This window comes from Lampris incognitus, chromosome 7, assembly GCF_029633865.1.
Source record: "Lampris incognitus isolate fLamInc1 chromosome 7, fLamInc1.hap2, whole genome shotgun sequence".
NCBI lineage: Eukaryota > Metazoa > Chordata > Actinopteri > Lampriformes > Lampridae > Lampris > Lampris incognitus.
The window spans coordinates 1869589-1893151 of NC_079217.1; the positions used below are offsets into that span (position 1 = coordinate 1869589).

Genomic DNA, 23563 nt, shown 5'->3' on the forward strand with positions numbered 1-23563 from the left:
TTAGTGACAGACAGGACAGGAAAAAGGGAGAGAGAATATGAGAGAGGTACCGAACTGGACCCGAGCAGGGGTGCCCTATAGAGCCCGAGCCTGTGTGGTGCGGGCTGTACCGGCCGAGCCCTTGGGGTGTCCCCGTCATTCAGTCGTTTTGAAAGGTGTACAAACATCTCTCCACACATAGTGTCTTGCTTTGTACAAGGCCGAGATGACAGCTCTTGACTTGTGTAGAATTTATGCCGTGATAAAGGGGACGGACGATCAGGAGGGTTGATAGTGAACTTTAAAGCATTTCCAGATCAAAAATGATCACATGTTGACTTTTTCCTGCAGTCCTGTTCAATTATTCACTCGTGTTTCAAATCATTTCAACGTTTGCGGATTCAGATGCATATTTCATTTCAGGGTCGACTCAAGGCCTTCGCTTTATGTATTTGATCTGATGTATACTTACCTTACATCAAATTACTTACAACTTAAGTAATTTGCACTTTGCACTCTTGATGCACTTAATGGATAACTTTAATAAGGAAAGAAGCCAAAAACTATTAACCTGCCACAATACTTCAGTGGATACTGGGGTAGTCTCTCGGCTGTAACTTTATGTTTTTCATCCCAGTTTGACACGTCTACATACATCCCCGTTTTTCTTTGCTTGCCATTGCACCAACACTGTAGAGGTTGGGAAGGGTGTTGATGTCCATATGTCCTCAGATAGTTTTAGAGCTTGCAGATCGCTTTGTTTCCCCTGCCAACTGCAGGTTTCTCTAGGGAAAATGTAACGCAGGCAGGCGCTCACACTACTTTCCCCAGGTCCAGCTACAGGTTTACAGGTCCCCCATGTCACTGACTCCCACAGGCTCTCCTCCAGGAGCACTGCTAACTGTTATCCTGCAACACCTGACTGAGTCAGAGGTGATACCAGGGTCCAGACACTGAAGCTCGGCGTTGGGATGCAAGTATCTTAGAGCACTGTGCCACCTGAGCGCCCATGATCGTGTTGAAATCAATAGTCAGTGAAATCAGTACGATTATTATCCTGGGGAAACCCCACTGTCTGAGGACCTGCAGATTCACCCATTTATTGAGCATTGTACAATTACTGTAAAGGTTGTGTATGTTAGAAAATTTGGATTGCCTTGTCTTGGTATTGATTAAACAGTAGAAAGGGATTTTCACGTGTTGAGAAATCAAGAAGTTGGTGGTACTTCCCAATTTGCTGGTCTTGTATCAAGAAAAAGATTACCGGACTAAATAAACCAGTCAGAGTTGGCCCCAGGTTTAAATCACACCTGTCCCCAGCCAGTCATTTTTGCCTGAGTAATTCATGAATCTGCCCCTGGTCAGCTTCTCCTGAGAGCCAGGTAGCGCCTGTCATATCAGAACTACTGGCGTGCATAGGCGTGAGGTGTGACTTGCAACATGACTCGCACTTTCCATGTCAAATGTGCCATTTCTGGCTGTCAGTCAGCAGACCGAGCTTTGAGTGGTCTTCAAAAGGACAAGTGGAGCCAGAGGAATCGGTTGATAACTCATTTGCAGCAGACACCAAGATGGAGTTGGCTCACACGCTACGCTGTGCTCGGCTCACTTCTTACCTGACTGACTGCCTGTCTGAATGAGGCAAAGCCAGTTCTGTATTTGCAGCAAAACTGGCTGAGGCTGTGGTCTGGCACGCCACAGGTCCTCTCCTGAAACTCACCGCTCAGGCCTCCAATCAGAGAGGTGAATAGAAAGTATGTGAAAAAATTTACTACACCCACAGAAAATGGCTTGTTGAGTTTGAGAGGAGAAGGAGCCACTGAATAGTCAGTTCCTAAAATTCTATCTAGATTTTTTTTTTTTTTACTTGAGTGATGTATCTCAAAAAAATGTACTGGGAATTATTTAAAATTAAATAAAAATAGCACCCGAGTCAGGCACCAACTAAAACCAAGTGAACTGTAATACACAGAACAGTGTGTGCAGTGAGTACAAAGGCTGTAAAATCGGAGCCTTTCCTGGCGCGGTTTGGGTCCACTTGTCCCCTCAGAGGGAAGGGTCAGTGTAAATCAATAGAAAGTTATCCTGAGTGGCCACCTTTATCCTGTGATGAGACATTTCTATCATGATGGGAGGTGTCTCTTCCAGGATGACAATGCCCCCATCCACGGGGTACGGGGGCTCACAGAATGGTTTGAGTATGAACATGATGTAAATCACATGCTACGGCCTTCACAGTCACCACATCTCAACCCACTTCAACACCTATGGGAGATTTTGGACCGATGTCCACCACCATCATCAAAACACCAAATGAGGGAATATCTTCTGGAAGAATGGTGTCCATCCTGCCAGTAGAGGTCAGACACTTCTAGAATCTATGACGAGGGGCACTGAAGCTGTTCTGGAGGCTGGTGGTGGCCCAACACCTTATTAGGACACTTTATATTGGTTTTTCCTTTAATTTGTCCCCCGTCTGTAAAGTATATGTTAAGGAGGGGGCAGGCATTAAGAACCTCTGACTGTTCTTCACTCGTATTTGTTTTTAGAGCAGTTTACTTTCGTTTTACTCTCATTACTTTTTATATTAGTTTATCTAAATGTTGTGTTGTGTCATCCTAAGTAAGAAGTGCACCGCTTGGGGCTTCATGGCTCAGGAGGTAGAGCGGGTCGTCTAGTAATCAGAAGGTTTCTGGTTCGAGCCCCGGATCCTCCAGAGAGTGTGTCGAAGTGTCCTTGAGCAAGACACTGAAGCCCTAACCGCTCCTAATGAGCAGGTGGGCGCCTCGCGTGGCAGCCTCTGCCGTCAGTGTGTAAATGTGAGGCCTGCGTTATAAAGCGCTTTGAGTGGTCGGTGAACTAGAAGGCGCTCCATAAACGTCCACTTACCACTCAAGGCTCGCTCAAGGTCATCTTGACAGGACTGTTTGGTGGACACATGGCCGTTAGGAGTCATACTTGCTGCATCATTTCTGGATGATGATCCATATTGCTACTCTGGTTTTTTGTTCTGGACTTTCTCTTCCGGTAATGGTTTGAGACTGATAGAACCTAATCCCCACTTACATGCGTGTACTCATGTGTTGTTCAATGGATGCTTAAATGTTTAATATATATAAAGCATGAATGAAAGATGATTTATTTCACATTTTCTGCGTAATGTAATGATTAAATATGTTGTTGAAATTATACAGAAATCTGTAGCTTGGCAGGATCTTCACAAAGTTCCCCTGCAGATGAACAATAAAGGCAGGGCAACGCGGCGGTAGTGCATGGGTGTGCAGAGGTTACGTCCAGAACAGATTGGGGTATGTGGAAGTTCCAGTGGACCAGAAGTTGAGGTTATATATATATATATTATATATATATATATATATATATATATATAGTCACAAGGTTGGACACACCTACTCATAGTATGGTTTTTCTTTTGCCAAATTTTCACTTGAGTACTAAATGAAACAACTTGTTGGGGGGTGGGGGTATTTCAAAATGTATATTTTTTAATTTTAAAACTGTTTTGGAAAGAAATTCAGAATTCGGTAATGAATTCAAAATTTAGAAAAAATGGCATTCATTCAGGTGTGTCCAAACGTCAGACTGGTACTGTATTTTGGAAGTGAAGTTGAGTCTTTATTTTGGACCAGGTGTGGAATCTACAGTATGATCCAGACTCTATAGTTTAAAACATCAGTTACATCTGTAGGTGAGCAGGAGCAGGGGTTGAATTTGTATTTTGTCGTAGATGGTGGGAGTTGCCTTGCAGAGAAGGCCTAATTTTTCTGGCGAGGCAGAGGAAGACGCAGTAGCAGTTCCAGGGCTCAAGGGGCAGCCTCCAGGAACGTGTGATGGAGCCGGTCTGTAGCGCCTGTGCCGGGGATGTTAATGTCTCATCACTGCGAAGCTGTTATTGCTGTTAGCTGGTGACTCTGGTGCTAGCCTACAGGGCAGTGAAAGGAACAGCTCCTTCCTATCTCCAGACCATGGTCAAGCCCTACACCCCCGCCCCACCACTTCGCTCTACCGCCTCGGGACGCCTGGTTGCCCCATCGCTCAGAGGCCCCTGCTGCCGATCGACCCGGTCCCGGCTCTGTTCTGTCCTGGCCCACAGTGGTGGAATGAACTTCCCACTGATGTCAGGACAGCCGAGTCGCTGCCCATCTTTCACCGCAGGTTGAAAATTCACTTCTTCAAGAACTACTACTCTATTACTTGTTCTTAGCACTTATTGTATTCACTCATTTTAAAAAAAATCTCTTTCTTGCGCTTTTACTTTAGCACTGGTTTTGCTCTTAGATGCTTGTTTAGATGCACTTATGACCTCTGATGACTAGTAGTTCTCCCGATTTCCTACGTTACATGATGCTCTTATTGTAAGTCGCTTTGGATAAAAGCGTCGGCTAAATGACTGTAATGTAATGTGTACTCGTGTGTGTGGTAGGGTTGTGTTTCTGTGGCGAGAAAGCAGAAACATCTTTTCTACATGGGTGCTATCATATCCTAAAAATCTGCCATGTTAACAGCTGGTATGGCAGCAAAGTTTTGTCTGGAAAAAGTAAGTTTATGCATGACTTAAGTGGACAAATTGAGAAGTGCCCTGACAAGACTGTTTTTCAGTCTGGCACTCAGTTGATGGGGAATTACTCTGCAAGATGATTTGATTCAGTCTGTGATTCAAATGTCATCTTAACTGAGCTCTAGAGCGCAATTCAGATGACATTTTTGAGAATAATTTATCAAGCCTCTCGTAAACCAGTGTTTGTTTACTGCGTCCACCATCCCCCCTTTTGACACATGGTTCTTCCCATGTGCCAATTTTGCGTAATAAGGAAACAAACATTTAGGCAGGCAGGGACGTCCGTCCTCAGGCTGCCATACGTCATTTACATATACACATCCAGCTCTTTTCCAGGTTGGTCTCTCTAAAAACATGCTGCTGGTGGCTGCTGTCCCCCGTGTTCTTGTGACGGAGCAGAAGTCACAAAGCCACCCTGCCACCACCAGTCTGTGTGGATGGTCTGTCAGGTCGGGCATCACTTCCCAAACCTAACAGTTGAGTCTGTGGTTATGCTGGAACGTGGAGGTTACTTAGCCCCCCCCCCCCCCGGGGTTGAACAGGGAGTCGAAGAGGCTATCTATGTGAAGAGGGAAGGACCATCCCTGAACCGAGGAGGGGATGGTCTGTCGCCGTCTTACAGTGCTGTGATTGCAGCTATTCCTCTGGCTTCTATGAATATGACTTGTGGCCGTTGTCACTCTGCTGGTCACGGCATGTGCACATGAAACCCATGGCTGGTTTGGGTGTTCATGCAGCTGTGCTGCTTTTAAGGGTGGGGATACCTGCAGTCAGCCAACACTGACGAACCCACTTAGATGAGTAATGAAATGTTTCTCTGTCTAAACTTTGTGTCCGGATGAGCTGATTTAATTTTCTGGGGTACATTCCCCCGCGGGGCACCTCCGTAGCCGATAGACTGCATATGCCACATGGTCGCAACCGTCGCCAGTTCGAATCCAGCCGATTACCTTTGTTGCATGTCTTACCCCCCCCCCATTTCCTGTCTGCCTCCACTATCACTATATAATAAAGGTGTAAAAGATACAACAACAAGAACGACTCGCCGCAGCAGCCTTGTGGCGATGCAGAAGGTTTCTTCAGGGCTCCTTTCTTACATTCTGGAGTTGACTGCTTGCAGTTGTGCTGCCATGCTGCACCTCATCACTCGTATGTTTTCTAATGTCGCAGTTTGCACAACTGTCCGATCTCAACACAACTGCTTTGAGCATCTGGAGCACTACAAAAATGCCCTCGCTTAGGCAAAAGGGCCATGATTCAAGATTCTTTATTATGTCTCATTATACAAGTACAAGTTATTCAAGTACAAGTACAAGAGGACAGTTCCTGAGTACAGCTCCTCAACACTGCAGCAACGACAGTAACAAAATAACAACACAACAGAACAACAAAGCAGCAAGAATAATAAATACTGTGTAATGTATGTAAGGTGTGTGTGTGTGTGTGTGTGTGTGTGTGTGTGTGTGTGTGTGTGTGTGTGTGTGTGTGTGTGTGTGTGTGTGTAAACTGATGATCCGCTGAAGACCACAAGTCAGTACCATCAGTCGGACACTGGGCTTGGTGTCTTTAGTATCCCGGTTTAGACGCCTGGCTGCTTGGAGGGAGAAGCTGTTGGTGTTCAGGTATCATGAACAGGATGGGAATAAACTCCAAATTACTGCTTTATTCTACAAAACACCTCATATCTACCAGCAACTAATTACCAATCCAACAACTACTACTGCTCCTATCCTACACTTCTGCTGCGCCATGTGCCTGGATGACTTCAACTGGCCGCCATATTAAAACCATATCTCCTCTTGCTCTGCACTCTCTGAAGAAAATATGATTAAAAACATTTGTGGTGCCAAGTCAACAACCTCCCAAATGGACAACTTGCCCACTACACTTGTCACAACTGTACTCTGTGCCCTCAACCCAGTGATCACCCAGAGCAGAAACTCACTCTTGGTCTCTGGTTCTGTTCCAGATTCATTTAAGCTTCATGCCATGACACCAATACCCAAAAAGCCTGATGCAGACTAATGATTTAAACAGTTGCCGTCCCACTTCCAACCTCAAGTTACTGTCTAAAGTACTTAAACATGTTGTCCTCTAGAACCATTCCAATCTGGCTTTTGACCAAAATACACCACAGAGACACCCCTTCTTGAAATCACTAATGATCTTTTTTGTGCGGCTCATTCTGGATTTATTGCCATCCTAATCCTTTGCAACATTAGTGCATCTTCTGTCTCTGTACTTCACTCACTCCTCTTATACCATCTTGTCCTGCTGGTGTTCTGCTCCCCTGGAGGACACCCTCCCTTACTGGGATAAAGAGTTTGTCCATCATAATAACAGTCAATTCAGAGTAGCTCTAGGTACACATGGTATTCCCCACGGCTCAGTACTCGGTCCAGTATTCTTTATTTTTTACCCAATACCCCTTGGCCAGATCATGCCTCATTTCAAATAAATGTCGTCCTCTGTCCTCATGGCAGATTTCTGTCAAACTGAACTCATGAAGGGCATTTTTTTAGATCGATGTAGATTTGCAAAAATATTTGGGGGGGTGGGGGATGACACTCTGGGTGCAACGACAATTACAGCTGTCAAGACTACAGTAGACCGATGGCCAAAGTTAGTGTGTATTCTCTGGCTCACTCTGCTCAGTGCTTCTCACAGAAAAGTGTGATGCAGGATGCTGAGTTCAGCTAACCGCCATCATGGCGACTACAGTGTGAGCAGCCAGGCAACATGGAGGTATTATTTATAACACACACAGCTGGAGTACGGACAGTATTTTAGGGACCATGAATGTTCCGTGACATTAGTATCCCATGAGCTGATCATCTGCCAGGTTTCTGAGTTGTTAATGGGCCATTTGTATGTTCACTGCTCTTGTGTGTACTGCATGAAAGACATGGCAGTACAGTACAGTACAGTACAGTACAGTACAGTACAGTACAGTACAGCAGTGCCTCTCATTTCAACTCAGAAAGAAATATTTCTAAAAAATACCACCTAGGATTTATTACAGAAATGTTCACTCACTCACTCCCGAGTTTTTAAGGGGAACTTCCACACCCCCTGATTTCCTGTTAAAATTGCCTAATTTTCATGGTGAAGTTTGTGGTCTCATTCTCCTGACGGGTTTGTTTTTTTTCCATGTTTCCAAAATGTTTTAAAATGTGTGTGTGTGTGTGGGGGGGGGGGTCGGTGAGTGAGTGAGTGGTGAGTGAGTAACATTTAAATTAAAATAAATCATGTAGAAATGAGATTTTACAACAGCAGTATGCTGTTGGTCAGGACTGCTTGTTGGCCTGTCCACCATTTTTTTCCCTGCCCTTTTTCTCCCCAATTGTACTTGGCCAATTACCCCACTCTTCCAAGCCGTCCCGGTCTCTGCTCCACCCCCTCTGCTGATCCAGGGAGGGCTGCAGACTACCACATGCCTTCTCCCATACATGTGGAGTCACCAGCCGCTTCTTTTCACCTGACAGTGAGGAGTTTCACCAGGGGGACGTAGCGCGTGGGAGGGTCACGCTATTCCCCCCAGTTCCCCCTTACCCCTGAACAGGCACCCTGACCAACCAGAGGAGGCGCTAGTGCAGCGACCAGGACACATACCCACATCCAGCTTCCCACCCGCAGACACGGCCAATTGTCTCTGTAGGGACACCTGACCAAGCCGGAGGTAATATGGGGATTCGAACTTGTGATCCCCATGTTTGTAGGCATCAGAATAGACCGCCACCCCCCCCTCCCAGATGCCCGGCCTGTCAAAATTTTAATTCAAGCTTGCATGTTAAGAAGAGCAGGTGATTTGATTCTAAAAAAAATAGGGCGTGCTATTGTAAAACATGGTGTTTACCAAAGTCTGTGACCATCAGAAGTTGTGACCATGGTTATGCTGCGGAAATCTGGTGATCAGTTTAGGAGAGTTTGGTGGTGGACTCACGGACACTTCCAACTCCTCTCACCTCCTTGTTAAGTGAAGGTGTAGGGCAGGTGTGGTCAAGTTGAGTTATGGGTTTGGTGCTTTAATGCTCTGGAACGGCCATGGAAGTGATGCTTTCTGTGCATTCAGGACACCGTGGTCCAGACTGTCTGTGGTCATTCAGGACACCGTGGTCCAGACTGTCTGTGGTCATTCAGGACACCATGGTCCAGACTGTCTGTGGTCATTCAGGACACCGTGGTCCAGACTGTCTGTGGTCATTCAGGGCACCGTGGTCCAGACTGTCTGTGGTCATTCAGGGCACCATGGTCCAGACTGTCTGTGGTCATTCAGGACACCGTGGTCCAGACTGTCTGTGGTCATTCAGGACACCATGGTCCAGACTGTCTGTGGTCATTCAGGACACCGTGGTCCAGACTGTCTGTGGTCATTCAGGGCACCATGGTCCAGACTGTCTGTGGTCATTCAGGACACCGTGGTCCAGACTGTCTGTGGTCATTCAGGACACCGTGGTCCAAACTGCCTGTGGTCATTCAGGACACCGTGGTCCAAACTGTCTGTGGTCATTCAGGACACCAAGGTCCAAGCTGACTGTGGTCACAGATTCTCATGTAGCACCAGAACAAATGTCACTGTCATCGACAAAACTGTAAAACCTAAATGGAGGTGGCGTGGTTGATGAGAAGGGTGTCAGTGGGAAGCCACTGTGTAGACTAGACTGCATAATTCACTAGCTTGCAGCTGCATGTTGGTTTGTCATTTCTAATAACCCGTTTACTGAATCTGTTATGTTAATACCCTGCATTACTTTTCTAGTACAATAGTTGCCATCTGACAGGAACAAAATAGCTCACTATTAAACCTGATGCTGTGTGAAGGAGGCCATCTCCCTTCTCCTACAGCTGTGATCTTTAAGTTTTGTGTAAATATTCATCCTGCCTTGCCTTTGTGTTCCACTGTCCACACCAGGCTGGAAACAGCAGTGTGGAGGGTGGGTTTATTCCGATTAAGAGAACATCATGTTCAAAATGTGTGCTTCTAATTCTAATAAGCTTTGCTACTCAGAAGACATCAGCAGACTGCTCTTCATCCCCCCGTTCTTGTGCTGAAACCTTGCACACTTTCATCACACCCAACCGGACTGTCATGGTGCCGTACTTGCAGGTCTGCCCACCAAAATCATCATAAACTGCAACCCATCCAAAGTTCTGCTGAACTCACTCGCACAAACCTGCATACCCACATGCACTCGTTCATACCCAGCTTCACGCTTATTCAAAATCCTCCTCTTTGCCCACCTCCCTTTTCCCCCCAGTTGTTCTTGGCCAGCTACCCCACTCTTCTGAGCCGTCCCGGTCGCTGCTCCACCCCCTCTGCTGATCCGGGGAGGGCTGCAAACTACCACATGCCTCCTCCCATACATGTGGAGTCACCAGACACTTCACCTCACCTGACAGTGAGGAGTTTCACCAGGGGGACGTAGCACGTGGGAGGATCACGCTAGTCCCCCCAGCCCCTCCCCCTCCAAACATGCACCCCGACCAACCAGAGGAGGTACTAGTGCAGCGACCAGGACACAGGCCCACATCCGGCTTCCCACCCGCAGACACAGCCAATTGTGTCTGTAGGGATGCCTGACCAAAGTGGAGGTAACATGGGGATTTGAACCGGCGATCCCTGTTTTGGTAGGCAGCGGAATAGACCGCCACGCCACCCGAACGCCCCAAAATCCTCCTCTTAACCTATTAATGCCCCTAAAAACCTTGCTCCCCCTATCCTCTGATCTTCCATATGATTACACTGCTGCTGCTCCTCAGCAGGCCTCCTCTCTGTACCCACTCCGAGCACCTCTGACCGGCGGCGCGAGCCTTCAGTAGCGCAGCACCAAGACTTAGAAACGCTGCACCACTGCACATTCACATTTGTAATGTGGACACACACAGTTTTCAAGGAACTTCTCCAAACGCCACATGAATTAAAAGCATAGTTGTTGTTTGTGTGCAGCTGTAAAAGAAAACCCTCCCAGAATGCACCAGTCTGTTTAACTTGCCACACAGCTTCTCACAGCTCAGGAATTTGATTTGATCAGTATGACACAAAACTGAAATTAGAAACAAAATTAGACGTTAGAAATTTTGGTTTCTAGGGGCGTCCGGGTAGTGTAGCGGTCTATTCTGTTGCCTACCAACACGAGGATCACCGGATCGAGTCCCCGCGTTACCTTTGGCTTGGTCAGGTGTCCCTAGAGACATGGCTGGGAAGCTAGATGTGGGTATGTGTCCTGGTTTCTGCACTAGCGCCTCCTCTGGTTGGTCGGGACGCTTGTTCAGGAGGGAGGGGGAACTGGGGAAACAGCGTGATCCTCTCACACACTACGTCCCCCTGGCGAAACTCCTCACTGTCTGGTGAAAAGAAGCGGCTGGTGACTCCACATGTATGGGAGGAGGCATGTGGTAGTCTGCAGCCCTCCCCGGTTCAGCAGAGGGGGTGGAGCAGCGACCGGGATGGCTCGGAAGAGTGGGGTAATTGGCCGGATACAATTGGGGAGAAAGGGGGGAAGAAAATCAAAAACAAATTTTTTTTGGTTTCTATTCGTACAGTGTGAATCAAGTTTGAGACAGTGGGTAGTATTTGTGCAGTAGCAGAGGGGTAGTCACGGCAGACAGGACTATCTGTTCCTCACCCAGCCTGCTCTCGAAGGTCATCAGCACACCATATGATTTGTCTACCTCCACCTCATCTTGCACAAAGCAAATAAGTCACACTTGGTCAACAGGAGAGACAGTCTGACTCCGTCCCCGTTCCGAGTTAATGACTGATGGAGCCGCCAGCCAGCGAAACAAGGCACCGTTCTGTCCTCCCGTGAATTAGTGTTAGTTAATGACTAATTACGGCATTGTGTGTTTACCATTACCTGCTAAGTTGAGTGAGTGGTACTGATGGTTCCGTTTGGGAGGACAGCTGACCCCTGCAGACGGCACTGTGCTGTGACGTAACTGTGTCTTAGGTCACCAGCCAAACATGGAAGGCAGTGGAAATATTCACAGGGGGAGTCTGCATTGTGTCAGCCACATACCTACGCTAGATGCTTTCGAATCCACTGCGCTGCCTGCGTTTTGGCCAGCCTTTGTTCAAACCAGTTCTGGTTGCAGTACTTTTACCTGTTGGGTGTCTCTGTGTTCCCTTTTGTTGGAGCAGCAGGTGTGGACGTGTCTTGTTGAGACCTGTAAAGGCTGAAGAACTGTGCAGAACACGTCCTTTCTACCAGCAGAACTTTGGTGTGTGGGGTAGACGACATACATTTGTGTTCAAATTGGGTAGCTACACAACTCCTACGCACACATGAAAAGGCGTGTGCTCACACACGCGTGCGCTCAAAAACACCGACATACATACAGCGAAGAAAACCCACCCCTTTTGCAAAGGTTAAAATGGAGGCACGGGGTTATGGACACAGGCAGGTGGTGGTGTCAAGAGGGCATCAGCTTGCAGCTATGGACTTGAACCTAGAATGGGAATCCTGAAGTGTAGTTTGCCCTGCGGCCTGGACCCTTCTTCCTCCATTCAGAAACGTGAGACTCGGTGTGCTCGGGGTTTGTGTGTTCCTGGGGTTGCTTACGAATGTGAGGGCGTATTCCTGCGGCACGGGGCCGCTCGTCCAGCCTGTCGGGTCACACCGACAGGGGTAATGAATACATTTTAAATGTGGTTAATCCGCCAGGTCATCGTTGGTAGGTGGTGTGTGTCAGTAGGCTCAGTCAGGAATCGGTGAGGAGTGAGTCATAAGTCTGTCATTGTTCTCATTTGAACCCGGGCTGAGAGTTTGACATGCGAAACTGAGAGCGCGAGTCTCAGTAGAGAGGGAGCGAAGGAGAGACAGGTATTGCTAGAGATAGTGCTGCTGGAATGTGTGGCGGAGTGTTTGTGGTTTGCAAAGTGCTGAGGAGGGGGTGGGACTCCAAACCCTGGCAAGCTGCTTGTGAGCCACAGGTCCCTCCCCCGGCTCAGCCTCTCGCTGTACTCTTTTTACCTTGGGCCTAGTCACAGCAGACTTTCTCTTTGGCCTCGCTCTCTTATCATTCTTCCTCCTGTCTTCTCCTCTCCCCCTGTCGGCCTCGGCTCGTGAGGCTGGTGCTGACCTCGAGTGCCCTGACTCACACACACTGACAGGCGGCGGTGAGGGTGGAGGTTGCAATCTTTTCTCTGCTGATTGTATCACACTGTGTTTCCACCAGGTCAGTGTGTGGTCAGTGAAGCGTCCCAGAGAGCGGCATGGCCCCGTGTCAGTTGAGCATCTGGGTGAGATGAGGTGAGTGAGCAGACTGAAAAGTTTTGTTTTCAAGGCTTTTATCCGGAGCCGCCGAACGCCGCCACTCTTTAGCTCGCTGCTTTGCCGTTTTGAGTGGAAATTTCCACCCAGCAGCTTAATGAAATAACCCACAAGTTGTTTTATGAAACTGCAGCCTGCACCACGTGAGCTATCACCACTTCTTCGTCTCTATAGCGACGTAATCTGTCACAGGTCCATGTTGATGTTTTTTACAGCAGAGGTGTAGTAGGTGTAGTAGTTGCAGAATAGGTCTTTCATGTCTGCTCTTTATATGCTTTCCCACCCTCCATCAGTAATGCCGCTACGCAGCGTGACCTCCACTGACAAACGGGCACCGCTGTTCTCCGTACCCAGCCTCCACCTGAAGCACCAACCAGCCAAATGCACCCAGACAACAAACTGGCCAGTCATGGCAAGCAAGTGACAAGTGACAGCCGCTCGCAAATACCCAATGTGAATCAGCAAGTCCCGCAGCAGCAGGGGGCTGCTGGACACCACGGTCCAAAGGCCGCTGCCACCGGCAGCCATGGAGTCAAAGCCGGCCAGATTTCTGCAGGCAACCCGGGCCTAAAGGCTGTCAGCCAATCAGTGAGCAGCATCACAGGGATGCTGAAAACCAAAACCAAGAGGGAGAGGAGCGTCTCCATCGACTCCAATGAACCCAGAGACACCAAAGGAGGTAACACACACACACACACACACACACACACATACATGCATACATACAAGACATAGATACACACACAACACATACGCACACACACACAACACATACAACATGTCCACACACATACACAACACATACAACATGTACACACACATACACAACACACACAACATACACACCTACAACACATACATACACACACATACAACAAATGCACACACAACATACACACCTACAACACATACATACACACACACATACAACACATACAACACACACATACAACACACACATAAATACACACACATACAACACAGAGAAGTAAAGGAGTGTGTCAGGTGTGGATTGCAGACGGTGTGTGTCGGTGTGTGTTGTGTTGTGTTGTTGCAGCGGGCCTGGCTGACTGCCTATCAGCCCATCTGCAGCAGAAGCAGCAGATAGTGTGTGTTCACCACCTCTAGCAGGAAGTGAGTGTCAGGAGTGAAAGGACAGAAGAACTTGTTTCTCTTTCTCGCTGAAATGCCCCGACCTTTCACTGTGAAGAGTCAGAACTCCCCCTCCCCCCAGGGCTTCTGGGTAGCGGTGCTGCGCCCGCGCCCGGGCGGCAGTGGCGGTGGCGGTGGCGCAGCTCGGATGAAGAGCACACGTGTGTCTCTGGCGCTCAGATGGAGAAGAGCGCTGTGCTGGCAGAGCCTCTGTGAGGCCTGCAGGCCACTCGTCCCCCAGCAGGAGCTGCGGGGGCAGACGGAAGAGCTGTGCTCTTCCTCCAGCTCTTCAGGAAATGTTGGCTGGTTGGTTTGTGCATTTTGATCCTTCAGGTGATAATTTAAACTTGTTTTGTGTGTTTGGCGAGGGGCTGGTCTGGTTTAGACTTGTGTTGCTCTTCTGTCTTATGTTCACCTGACCCGCCGGCTGGAGAGTCTGGTAACGAGATTTTCAGTCATGTGGGCTTTGTGTTAGAATGACTTACATTTACTCCCTTTCTCTCTCTCTCTCTCTCTCTCTCTCTCTCTCTCTCTCTCTCTATATATATATATATATATATATATACACACACACACACACACACACACACACACACACATGCACACGTGTGTGTGCATATGAAGAGCTGAGAGGGCTGAGAGGGAGAGGTGTGGTTCCGACACAAAGCCCAACAGAGACCAAGATAGAGAATGAAAGCAAGGGCGGACCCGTGGAAAGGAAATCTCCTCTTGCTCTTTTCTCCCCTCCCTCTCTTTTTTCTTTTTTCCTCTTCGCTTTTTCTCTCCGTCCCTGGCCCTATGATCTAATTTTCTGCCCACAGGGAGAAAAAAAACAAACCGAAACTGCGTCCAAATGAAATGCAAGTCATTCCGCCTTGCTTCAGACCGCTCGGCTGCCACACCTTGAGGGCCACTGACAGAGGGGTTTGAACAGCCGTAGCCAGATAGCTGACTCACCTGTTTGCTAAGACCCAGTGTTTGCTGCTGGAAACAAAAACAGGTCCAGGGAAAGAAAGGTCAGCCCTGCAGCTCACCAGCCACTTCCAGGCTTTTCATGTGCGTGTTGGCCAAGTCGGGAGTCCTTCCTCTGCTGTTCTGCAACAGCATCATCCCATCAACCCCACCCCCCACCCCCACCCCATTTGGCATGGTCACACACCGTCTCTATGGTATTCTGTTACCCAAGCTTATCTGATATGATCAGTTGAAGGTGCAGTTGTTCTTTGCCAACAAGTCACCACAGCTTTGTGACGCCCTACAAGATGCCGTCTGGCCTTGTGCGAACGGTTTCTGTTGCCGTCCCTTTTGTGCCTCTGCTGGAGGGACGACAGAGAGCCAAACGTCAGCCAGTGTCGACACGCGTGTGCCATGTGTATTTTTGTGTGTTTCTGTGTCTTGTCCTGTAGAGGGTATCATGCGCAGTAAGCGGCGCTGTGTTTTGGAAAAGAAGCAGCCTTACAGCGGTGATGAGTGGTGCTCTGGGCCAGATACCGAAGAGGATGAGGACAAGCCGCGTGTCGCACCACACCGTGAGTACACCCGTCTCCGCCTAGAGGAAGACCCTTACTCCGCTGAGCAAGACGAGGATGTCACTCTGGCGGCAAGATTTACATACATGTTCATTAGTGATGCCCGGGTTGACTGGGACTTTCCGGGACCTGTGGTTTGACTTGTGGGTGCGGGTCAAAGGAAATCTTGTTGGTGTTCAGGCGGGTTATGGGTCAGGTTTATGCAGAGAAAATGTTATATGTTGAGATTGTCAGCATAATAAGTTACGCTCCCTAAGCCGTTATTCATTCGGATGATTTGCCCTGACCTGTCTGGACCCGCCTGAGCAGCCTATGCAGGAACAGCGCTCATGCACTGGGGCGCCCTTGCTGTTCTCTAAACTGTTTGGATTACACAATTATCCACACTTCAGCAATATGTTTTGGGTTTCAGCCCAACATTATAATCCGCTAAACGAATTCGCTGTCAGCTTGCTCAGGTGCGCTGATCAGATGCACTGATTTCTTTCAGTTCCGTCACGTGTGGAGCACTCTGCAGCGGCACAGACGAGCGATTTCTGTCAACATCCCCCAAATGTGGACAATTCTTGTTTTCATTGTTGGGGGAGTCTCTTTACACTCCAGTAGCCTAACAAATAGCGTATCCGGTCTGTACAGTCCATAACATATACACAGTAAGCCTACATGGTCACGCTGTGTTTCAACATGGTCCCTGAATACTGAGCAAGTAGCCAGTCCGGTCGCCTGCACACGAGGCGTCGTCGACCGTTTCTTTGTTCATGAGCAGGGGCAAAAAATTAAAAGTATTTTTAAAAAAGTGGGTTTGAAGTAGTGGGTTGTGGATCCGCTGACATCCATTTCCCATCTGTGGATTGGGTTGCGGGCGGGTCCATTAAAGCTGCAGGTGGGTTCGGGAGGCTCCAGAGCTTACCCGCTCATCACTAATGTACATACACACACTCTGTCTTCCCCACCACAGAGGTGGTGTTTAGCATTTAATGTTTTCTCATAAGCTTCTGCTCATATCTGCACATATCAAAAGGGAGGAGGCACCAGCCTGGATGATCACTTCCCTCCCTCACCACTCATCAAGCTTTTTGTGTTTTAGCTCCATCTAGTGTTTAAATGTTGTAGTGATACACGAGTGAAATTTTAAAACTACCACATGGTACTCGGGACAAATTAAACCAGTGCGGGCTCTTTCTGTCTGTCTGTCTGTCTGTCTGTCTGTCTGTCTGTCTGTCTGTCTGTCTGTCTGTCCGTCCGTCTGTCCGTCTCTCTCACTCTTTTGCTGAACAGAGCGAGTGCTGGCCAGTGCTATCCAGGGTCTCTCTGGTCGCTCCTCTGCAGGGCCCATCTCTGAAGCCGGGGGTCCAGCAATGGGACGTGGAGCGGGACCAGGACCGAAGTCTGATCTATCCCAAACTTCCCAACAAGTGGTGTATGTTTTTACAACCAGCCTAGCCAACAGGTGGGAATTGTATTGTTTACTTGATTTACACACAGTTGTTTGTTTTATAGCAGTAGGTAAGGTAATGCAGTTTTATTCATATAGCACATTTCATACATGAAGGCAATACAAAGGGCTTTACATAAAAAATAGTAAATACAGAACAAGATAAAGATTTAATAACAAGAGGAATATTATAAGAATAAGCGAAAAAAAATTAAAGGGTAAGCATAACTGGTTAAATAATAAAATAAAAGGCTAATCAAGTGGAGGTGGAACCTCCCAATAAAACCCACTAAAATACAGTTCAGTGCAACTGGTTCAGCCATGGAAAAGTCACAGGAAGAGCCCCTGCACACTCCAACAAGATGGCAAGCGGACTTGTCATTTTGTTTGAGTCAAACAATCAGACACATGGTGCCATGAAAGATTATCCTTTTAAAACAGAACACATCAAAACCAACCACGTAAAATTGGAGTAAGTATGAAACATAACAAGAATGTAGATTAATGATCAAGTAAAAGGTAGTTCAAGTGAGAAGATAAAAAGTAGTTTTCATTAAAAGTTCAATTTAAAGGTGTTTCTTTAAGCTTTAAATAGAATTAAAATGGGTAAATGGTATAAAAATTGTGAAAGTGCAGCTGTCAGTGGGCTAAAAGTCAGTTAAAGGCGATGGTGAACATGAAAGTTTGAGCTTGGTTCTACAAGTGATCAATGTTGGGACAAGTCGGTTATCTTCTGGAAGTTTGTTGTGTATGTTTCCAATGTGTAGCACAATAAGTGCTGCTTCACCGTGTATGGTGAAGGTTAGTCTTTTCCCTCTAGGTTCATGTTTTCTTAGCTTGCATATTGACAAAACATAATGAAAAATGGGCCAGTTGGCCATAATGGTGAGATGAAAGGTAACAATTCATCACCAAAAAACTGGGTTTTATGTTGTTGTTGTTGTTGTTGTTGTTGTTCAAAAGGGAAGTAATAATAACCTAGCGATTATAGTACATGATTTGATGTTGTTTATCATATTCTGGTCTACAGTGCTGCAGAGGCAGTAATGAAAGGACAGACAGATTCCATCCTCCTGTTTCACCAGCAAAATGTTCCACGCACCAAGTTGGAGCAGGTCAGACGTCCACATCTAAACATCAAATTTGGAAAGTTTGTAGTTGACAGCAGGGGAGTTTTCTCACACTCTGATCGACACAGGTGCACAAGGATGCAGGAAGTGATATTTGTTTAGTTATTTTAGTTTCACATACATATGACCTTGTTCCTGTTTCCATTAGCAGTTAGTTAGTGAAAAGTAAATTGAAGTGAGACATAGTATAAAGTATCACTGTGTTGCCTGATATATGATAAAATTTTGGTTTCAGTAACCTCAAATCTAACTGTTTATTTGTTTGCCACAGGGCCACCCATCAGGGAAACTCCCTGCCCTATCAGAAAAAGTGACTTCAAGCAGTTCACCAACTGGCACTCCAAAATCTCAGAGTGGGACCCCAAGGCCAGCCTCTGCAGGACTGGGAGGCCACTTGCATCCCGCAGGGACATCGTCATCAGCAGGACATTCTGACAATGAGTCCTCTCAAAACAGGCCTGGTGGGGCCTCCAGCAATAACACCACTGCCATTGCCCATAAGTCAGGAGGAGGAGGCACGGCCACACCTGCTGCCCCGGTTCAAGGCACAGGAAGTGGGGAAGGTCCCAGGGGCATGGGTCCCCCAGGCCCCAGTGTTTCTCCTTCAGGGAGCCCCTCAGCCCTATCAGCACACCTGCAGAGTGACCCAGGGCAGAGGACTGGCTCAGGAAACACAGATGGACTCTCCAAAGAGCAGTTGGAACACAGGGAGCGCTCTTTGCAGACATTGAGAGACATAGAGAGGCTGCTGTTGCGTAATGTGGCTAGTGGGGGTCCTGGAGAAGCAGGAAACTCTAAAAACAATCCAAACAATAACTCCTCCAACCCAAACAATAATAACAACACTGACAGTAATAGTGCTCTTGAAGAGAGCAGCAGTGCTGACAATGCTGGAACTTGCAATAGTGGTAATGCTTTACCTTCAGCTTTGACCTCTATGGGAGTGATGAAGAAGTATGAGGAACCCCTGCAGTCCATAATTTCTCAAACACAGTCTCTTGGTGGATCTGGTATAGACAACAGCTCAGTGGACTCTCACCACAACATGCTGCAGCATGCCCATCGCCACCTCTCCTCACCTGGGCTTGACATGGGTCCCTTACTTGGCCCTGAGGGGCTGACCCCAGAGCAGATAGCCTGGAGAAAGCTCCAGGAAGAGTACTACCAAGAGAAGAGACGCCAACAGGAAATGCAGCCACATTCACATGCACAACACTTCAGGATGATGTCTGAGATGGGCATCCATGGAGGTCCCATGATGATGAGAGGACCCCCTCCACCTTACCACAGCAAGCCTGGAGACCAGCCTTGGGGCCCTGGTGCCATGATGGGAGGGGGAATGGGAGGAAACACACGTATGATTGACATGCATCAAGAGGGGCCAAGGGGCCCAAGGTTCCTTGGACAGATGCAAAGAGGTCCTCCTGGTGGAGGAAGTTTTCAAGGTAATTTGTCAATGGAGGGTGTAGTGCCCCAAAGGGCTCCAAGGCCAGGAATGGTCTGGCTAGATGATATGCCCAACAGCATGGGTGGAGGGAGTCCCTTTCACGGCTGCTACACTGGCGGACCAGGTGGACCTCCTCAACACTTGCAGGGCGACCCAGATCGTCTTCTAACTCGTGAGGAAATGTTTCGCATCATGGAGAAACGACAGCTGCAGGGGCTGCACAGGATTGAGCTAGACTGGTTAGCAAAACAGCAGCAGCTAGGTGGCCTAGGCCCAAGAATGTCAGATAATACTGGCGGTCAAGTTTTTGCCAACATGGTAATGGGTCGGGGTCCCTCCTCTCGGGGTGAACCTATGGACTTTCCTGGATCACGCGAAATGATGGGGTCTCCTGTCAGTGGGGGAGGCCCTCAGATGAGAGAGTTGGTAGATTCTCCTCTCGGGAGCAATCTCAGTATGAACGTGAACCCTCAGATGAACACGCAACAGCAAATGATGCTAGCAGAGAAGCTCCGAGTAGGTTCTGCTGGCGGGGGTCCATTAGGGGAAATGTTAAGCCCTGAAGAGATTTCACGAATCAGGGCTTCACAGAATGGAAGAGGAAATAAGGGAATGATACCTGGGTCTGACGGTCCCCTCCACTTTTCCAATCAGGGTCCCTTCTCTGGTGGACAGGCAGAAGGGGCCTATCTCCAGCAGCCTGGCCATGAGATGTTTGGGCATGACCATCATGGTCCTGCTCAAATGGGTGGAACGTCACGGCTTAGTCACATTCCTATGACCGGAGGCCTTAGGGGAGCAGAACTTGGTCACCGCCACCCTTCTGATTTATCAATTAATGTTAATCAAATGGTCTCCCCTGCAATGCCTCCTCCCCATCAACTTAAATCTCCCTCCCTCAGCCAAGAGCCATCTCCACTCTTGCCTTCTCCCTCTGCTCCAGGACTTAAGTCCCCATCTCAGATTTCCTCTGCAGGGCCCCTCCCTCCTCTTCCCCCTGCTTCTGGTGCTGGAACTCCATCATCTTCTTCCATGAGGTCTCCGCAAGTGATGGGGTCCTCTTCCCTAGGTTTGCGTTCACCCTCTGCCTCTCCCGGACGCCTCAAGTCCCCAGCCATGCCTGTGGGTTCTCCAGGCTGGACCTCCCCTAAGACAACTCTTCCAAGTCCAGGTGGACCTACCAGTGGCAAAGGGATGGGAAATGGGGGAAGCAGTTCCACTGAAACTGGTATGATTTGAACCAAATTTGATGTTTCCTCTACCACTGCATGGTTCTTTTTCATGTATATGCTCTGCCTCATATCTTTTGAGAAATGATGTGGTGTGTTCTTTTCTTTGCAGGCCCATCACTGCCCGCCAGGAGTTCAAACTCCACCCCTAGTAGCCAGCCAGGTTCCATGAATCCCAGCATGCCATTTACTTCCTCTCCAGATGTCCCTTCAACTCAGAACCCTTTGTCACTTATCATGACTCAAATGTCCAAGTATGCCATGCCTAGCTCCACTCCCCTCTACCACGATGCAATCAAAACAATTGCCACCTCCGATGATGAAATGCTGCCAGATCGCCCTCTTCTTTCTGGTGTCAGCATTGGAGGTATAGTATAAAATACTACTCTTTGTTTTCAATAAACCCCCATACACAAGTTTTAGGAACATGGAGTTGGAAAGTATAAAAAGCCTTTGATGTTAGTAAGAGAATTAGAACAATAACGATGGCAATTGATTTTCAAATATCGCTAATGATGAGTTAAGTTTGTATCATTTGTACAGCAGATTTTATAGACTTTCAGCACGTTATGAAAGAAACCACTGAATAAAAAAACAAAACAAAGCAGTAAACCATTATCTATATATCAGTTATGAGAAAATACATACTGGTATTCTGATTCTGATTTCGTACATGCATTCACACAATTACAAGTATAGAACTGAGCCAGAGACAAAATTTGAAAAGCATAACACTGATGTTATTGAGGGTAAGATTTGGGCCATATATCGAGTCCTCTGACAGCCCATTTCAACAATTCTGAGCATAGTAGCCAAAAATCATTTTAGAGCTTTTGCTTTGATCCTTGGAACAACAAAGGCAGAGGATCAGAGAGAACTACGATTAACTATTGTAAAAGTATAATATTTGATTTTTCTAATGATGGCATCTCTCACCCATTAGGAAACATGGGAAACTCCCAGGCCTCCCAGATGCTTGTGTCCCAGAATTCCATGGGACCCCACAGTGATCCTCAAAGCCCCATGGGAATGGTGCTCCCAGGTCAGCAACAGCTGTCCCATGACACCTCAGGACCTATGCTGTCTTCCCCTAACCCCATGGGCATGCCTGGTATGAAGTCTGCCATGGGGGGAGGACCTCCTGAAGGAATGGGACCCTGCAATGTGTCACCATTGTCTCAAAACCAGATGGCAGGGTTCCCTCGCATGCAGCCTCCGCCGCATGGACCCATGCACTCCCCCGTTGGAGGGATGTCACAGCCATTCCCTCAATCCAATGAGGATGTTTTGCCACCTCAGCAGTTGCATCTGCTCAGCAAGGGGCTTCCCCACCAGCGCCCCACCCACCCCTCAGACTCCTCCTTCTCCTCCCCCATGCCCATGGGAGATGGCCCGGATCTAAGTGAAGTTATACGACCCTCACACACAGGGATCCCTGAGTTTGATCTCTCACGCATCATTCCCTCTGATAAGCCCAGCAGCACCCTTCAGTATTTCCCTAAAAGCGAGCCCCAGCATAACCCACACCAGGGGCAGCCCACCCAGCAGCAGCTTGTCAAACAGCTCTCATCTTTAGGCCCCCCACAGAACAGTGCCCCTTCATCAAACCCCCACATTGCCAACCTGCAGAATATGATGGCAGAGCAGCAGCTGCCACCTCACCCCGCACACAGTGGGGTACGCCAAAGTATGGGCATGGGCTCCAGGAGTATGGTTCCAGGTGGGGGCATGGGCCCTATGTGCCCCCCGGCACACATGATGGGACGGACAGGTATGGTGTCCCAGCACCACCACCACCACCACCACCACCACCAGCAACAGCAGCAGGCCATGATGGCCAACAGCCTTCTCCCCCATCCCTCCCACCCCCACCCAGGCATGATGTCCCCACAGCAGCACCCACACAATCTGATGGCACAGCAAAACCTTATGATGATGCAAGCCAAACAACGAGCTATGTCCCTTCAAGGAGACCCCTTTGGCCCCCAAGGGCCTCTAATGTCCCCTCAGGGTCCCATAATGGGCCCTCCCCATCCACAGTCCAGCATGATGGGCCCCCAGTCTCTAAGACAGCGGGGAATGTCTCTGGACAGTTCCATAGGCTATGGCCCTGGAGGTATGACCAACATGCCTTTTTGATCCAGTTCATTAAAGTGTAAAAACCTTATTTCTAATAGTTTGCTTTCCCATTATGTCCAGAAGTTTTCATTAATGTTATTGCTGCAAGTGTTTAAAAATTTAAATTGTTAAAAAAAAAAGACATCAGTGATGATCTTCAAATTGTGGAGTACAGCTGGTCAAAAAAGGAATATTTAAACCACCATCACACGGTTCAGTAAGAGTTCTGAAGCCATTTTCTAAAATGCTGTAAATTATGTATATTTCACAGATGTGTGTATTTGTTGTGGGAAGAGGAGTGCCTCAATTTTCTATTTGTTTTAATATCATTGATTATTTTCTCCAACTACCAAACTGTTGTGCAAAGAAAAATATATAAATATAATATATAGTTGCTGTACATAAGATGCAATTTGTGATTGTTTGCAATTGTTCTGTATAACTGTGTTTTAATAGAAGTCTAAAAAAAGAATAATACTGATCTGTCTATAACATGAAGTTGGTCTCGATTATTGTTGTTTCACTTTCTGTGGTTTGGTAAGAGACGATACAAAACGTGAAGATAAGATCCTTTTTAATAAACATTGTGTGGCGCACCAGTACACGGGATCACAACAATGACACAATGCATAGTTGGAACAGTGAAAGAAACAAAAATAACTGCAAAATTCTTAAAAACAAGCTGTAGAAAGTAT

At 47.7% G+C, this 23563-nt stretch overlaps 1 protein-coding gene across 1 annotated transcript in view; it reads left to right on the forward strand.

Annotated features, from left to right (window-relative positions):
- The window catches only part of bcl9l (bcl9 like), a 52937-nt gene extending 29584 nt beyond the window's left edge, over positions 1–23353 (forward strand). The window contains exons 2-9 of the mRNA XM_056283250.1: positions 12734–12807; positions 13122–13507; positions 15387–15509; positions 16788–16959; positions 17975–18059; positions 18346–20749; positions 20863–21117; positions 21694–23353. Of these exons, the coding sequence (XP_056139225.1) occupies positions 13210–13507; positions 15387–15509; positions 16788–16959; positions 17975–18059; positions 18346–20749; positions 20863–21117; positions 21694–22889 (4533 nt within the window). The 5' untranslated portion in view covers positions 12734–12807; positions 13122–13209 and the 3' untranslated portion in view covers positions 22890–23353. The remainder of the gene's footprint in view (positions 1–12733; positions 12808–13121; positions 13508–15386; positions 15510–16787; positions 16960–17974; positions 18060–18345; positions 20750–20862; positions 21118–21693) is intronic.
- The last annotated feature ends 210 nt before the right edge of the window (positions 23354–23563 follow it).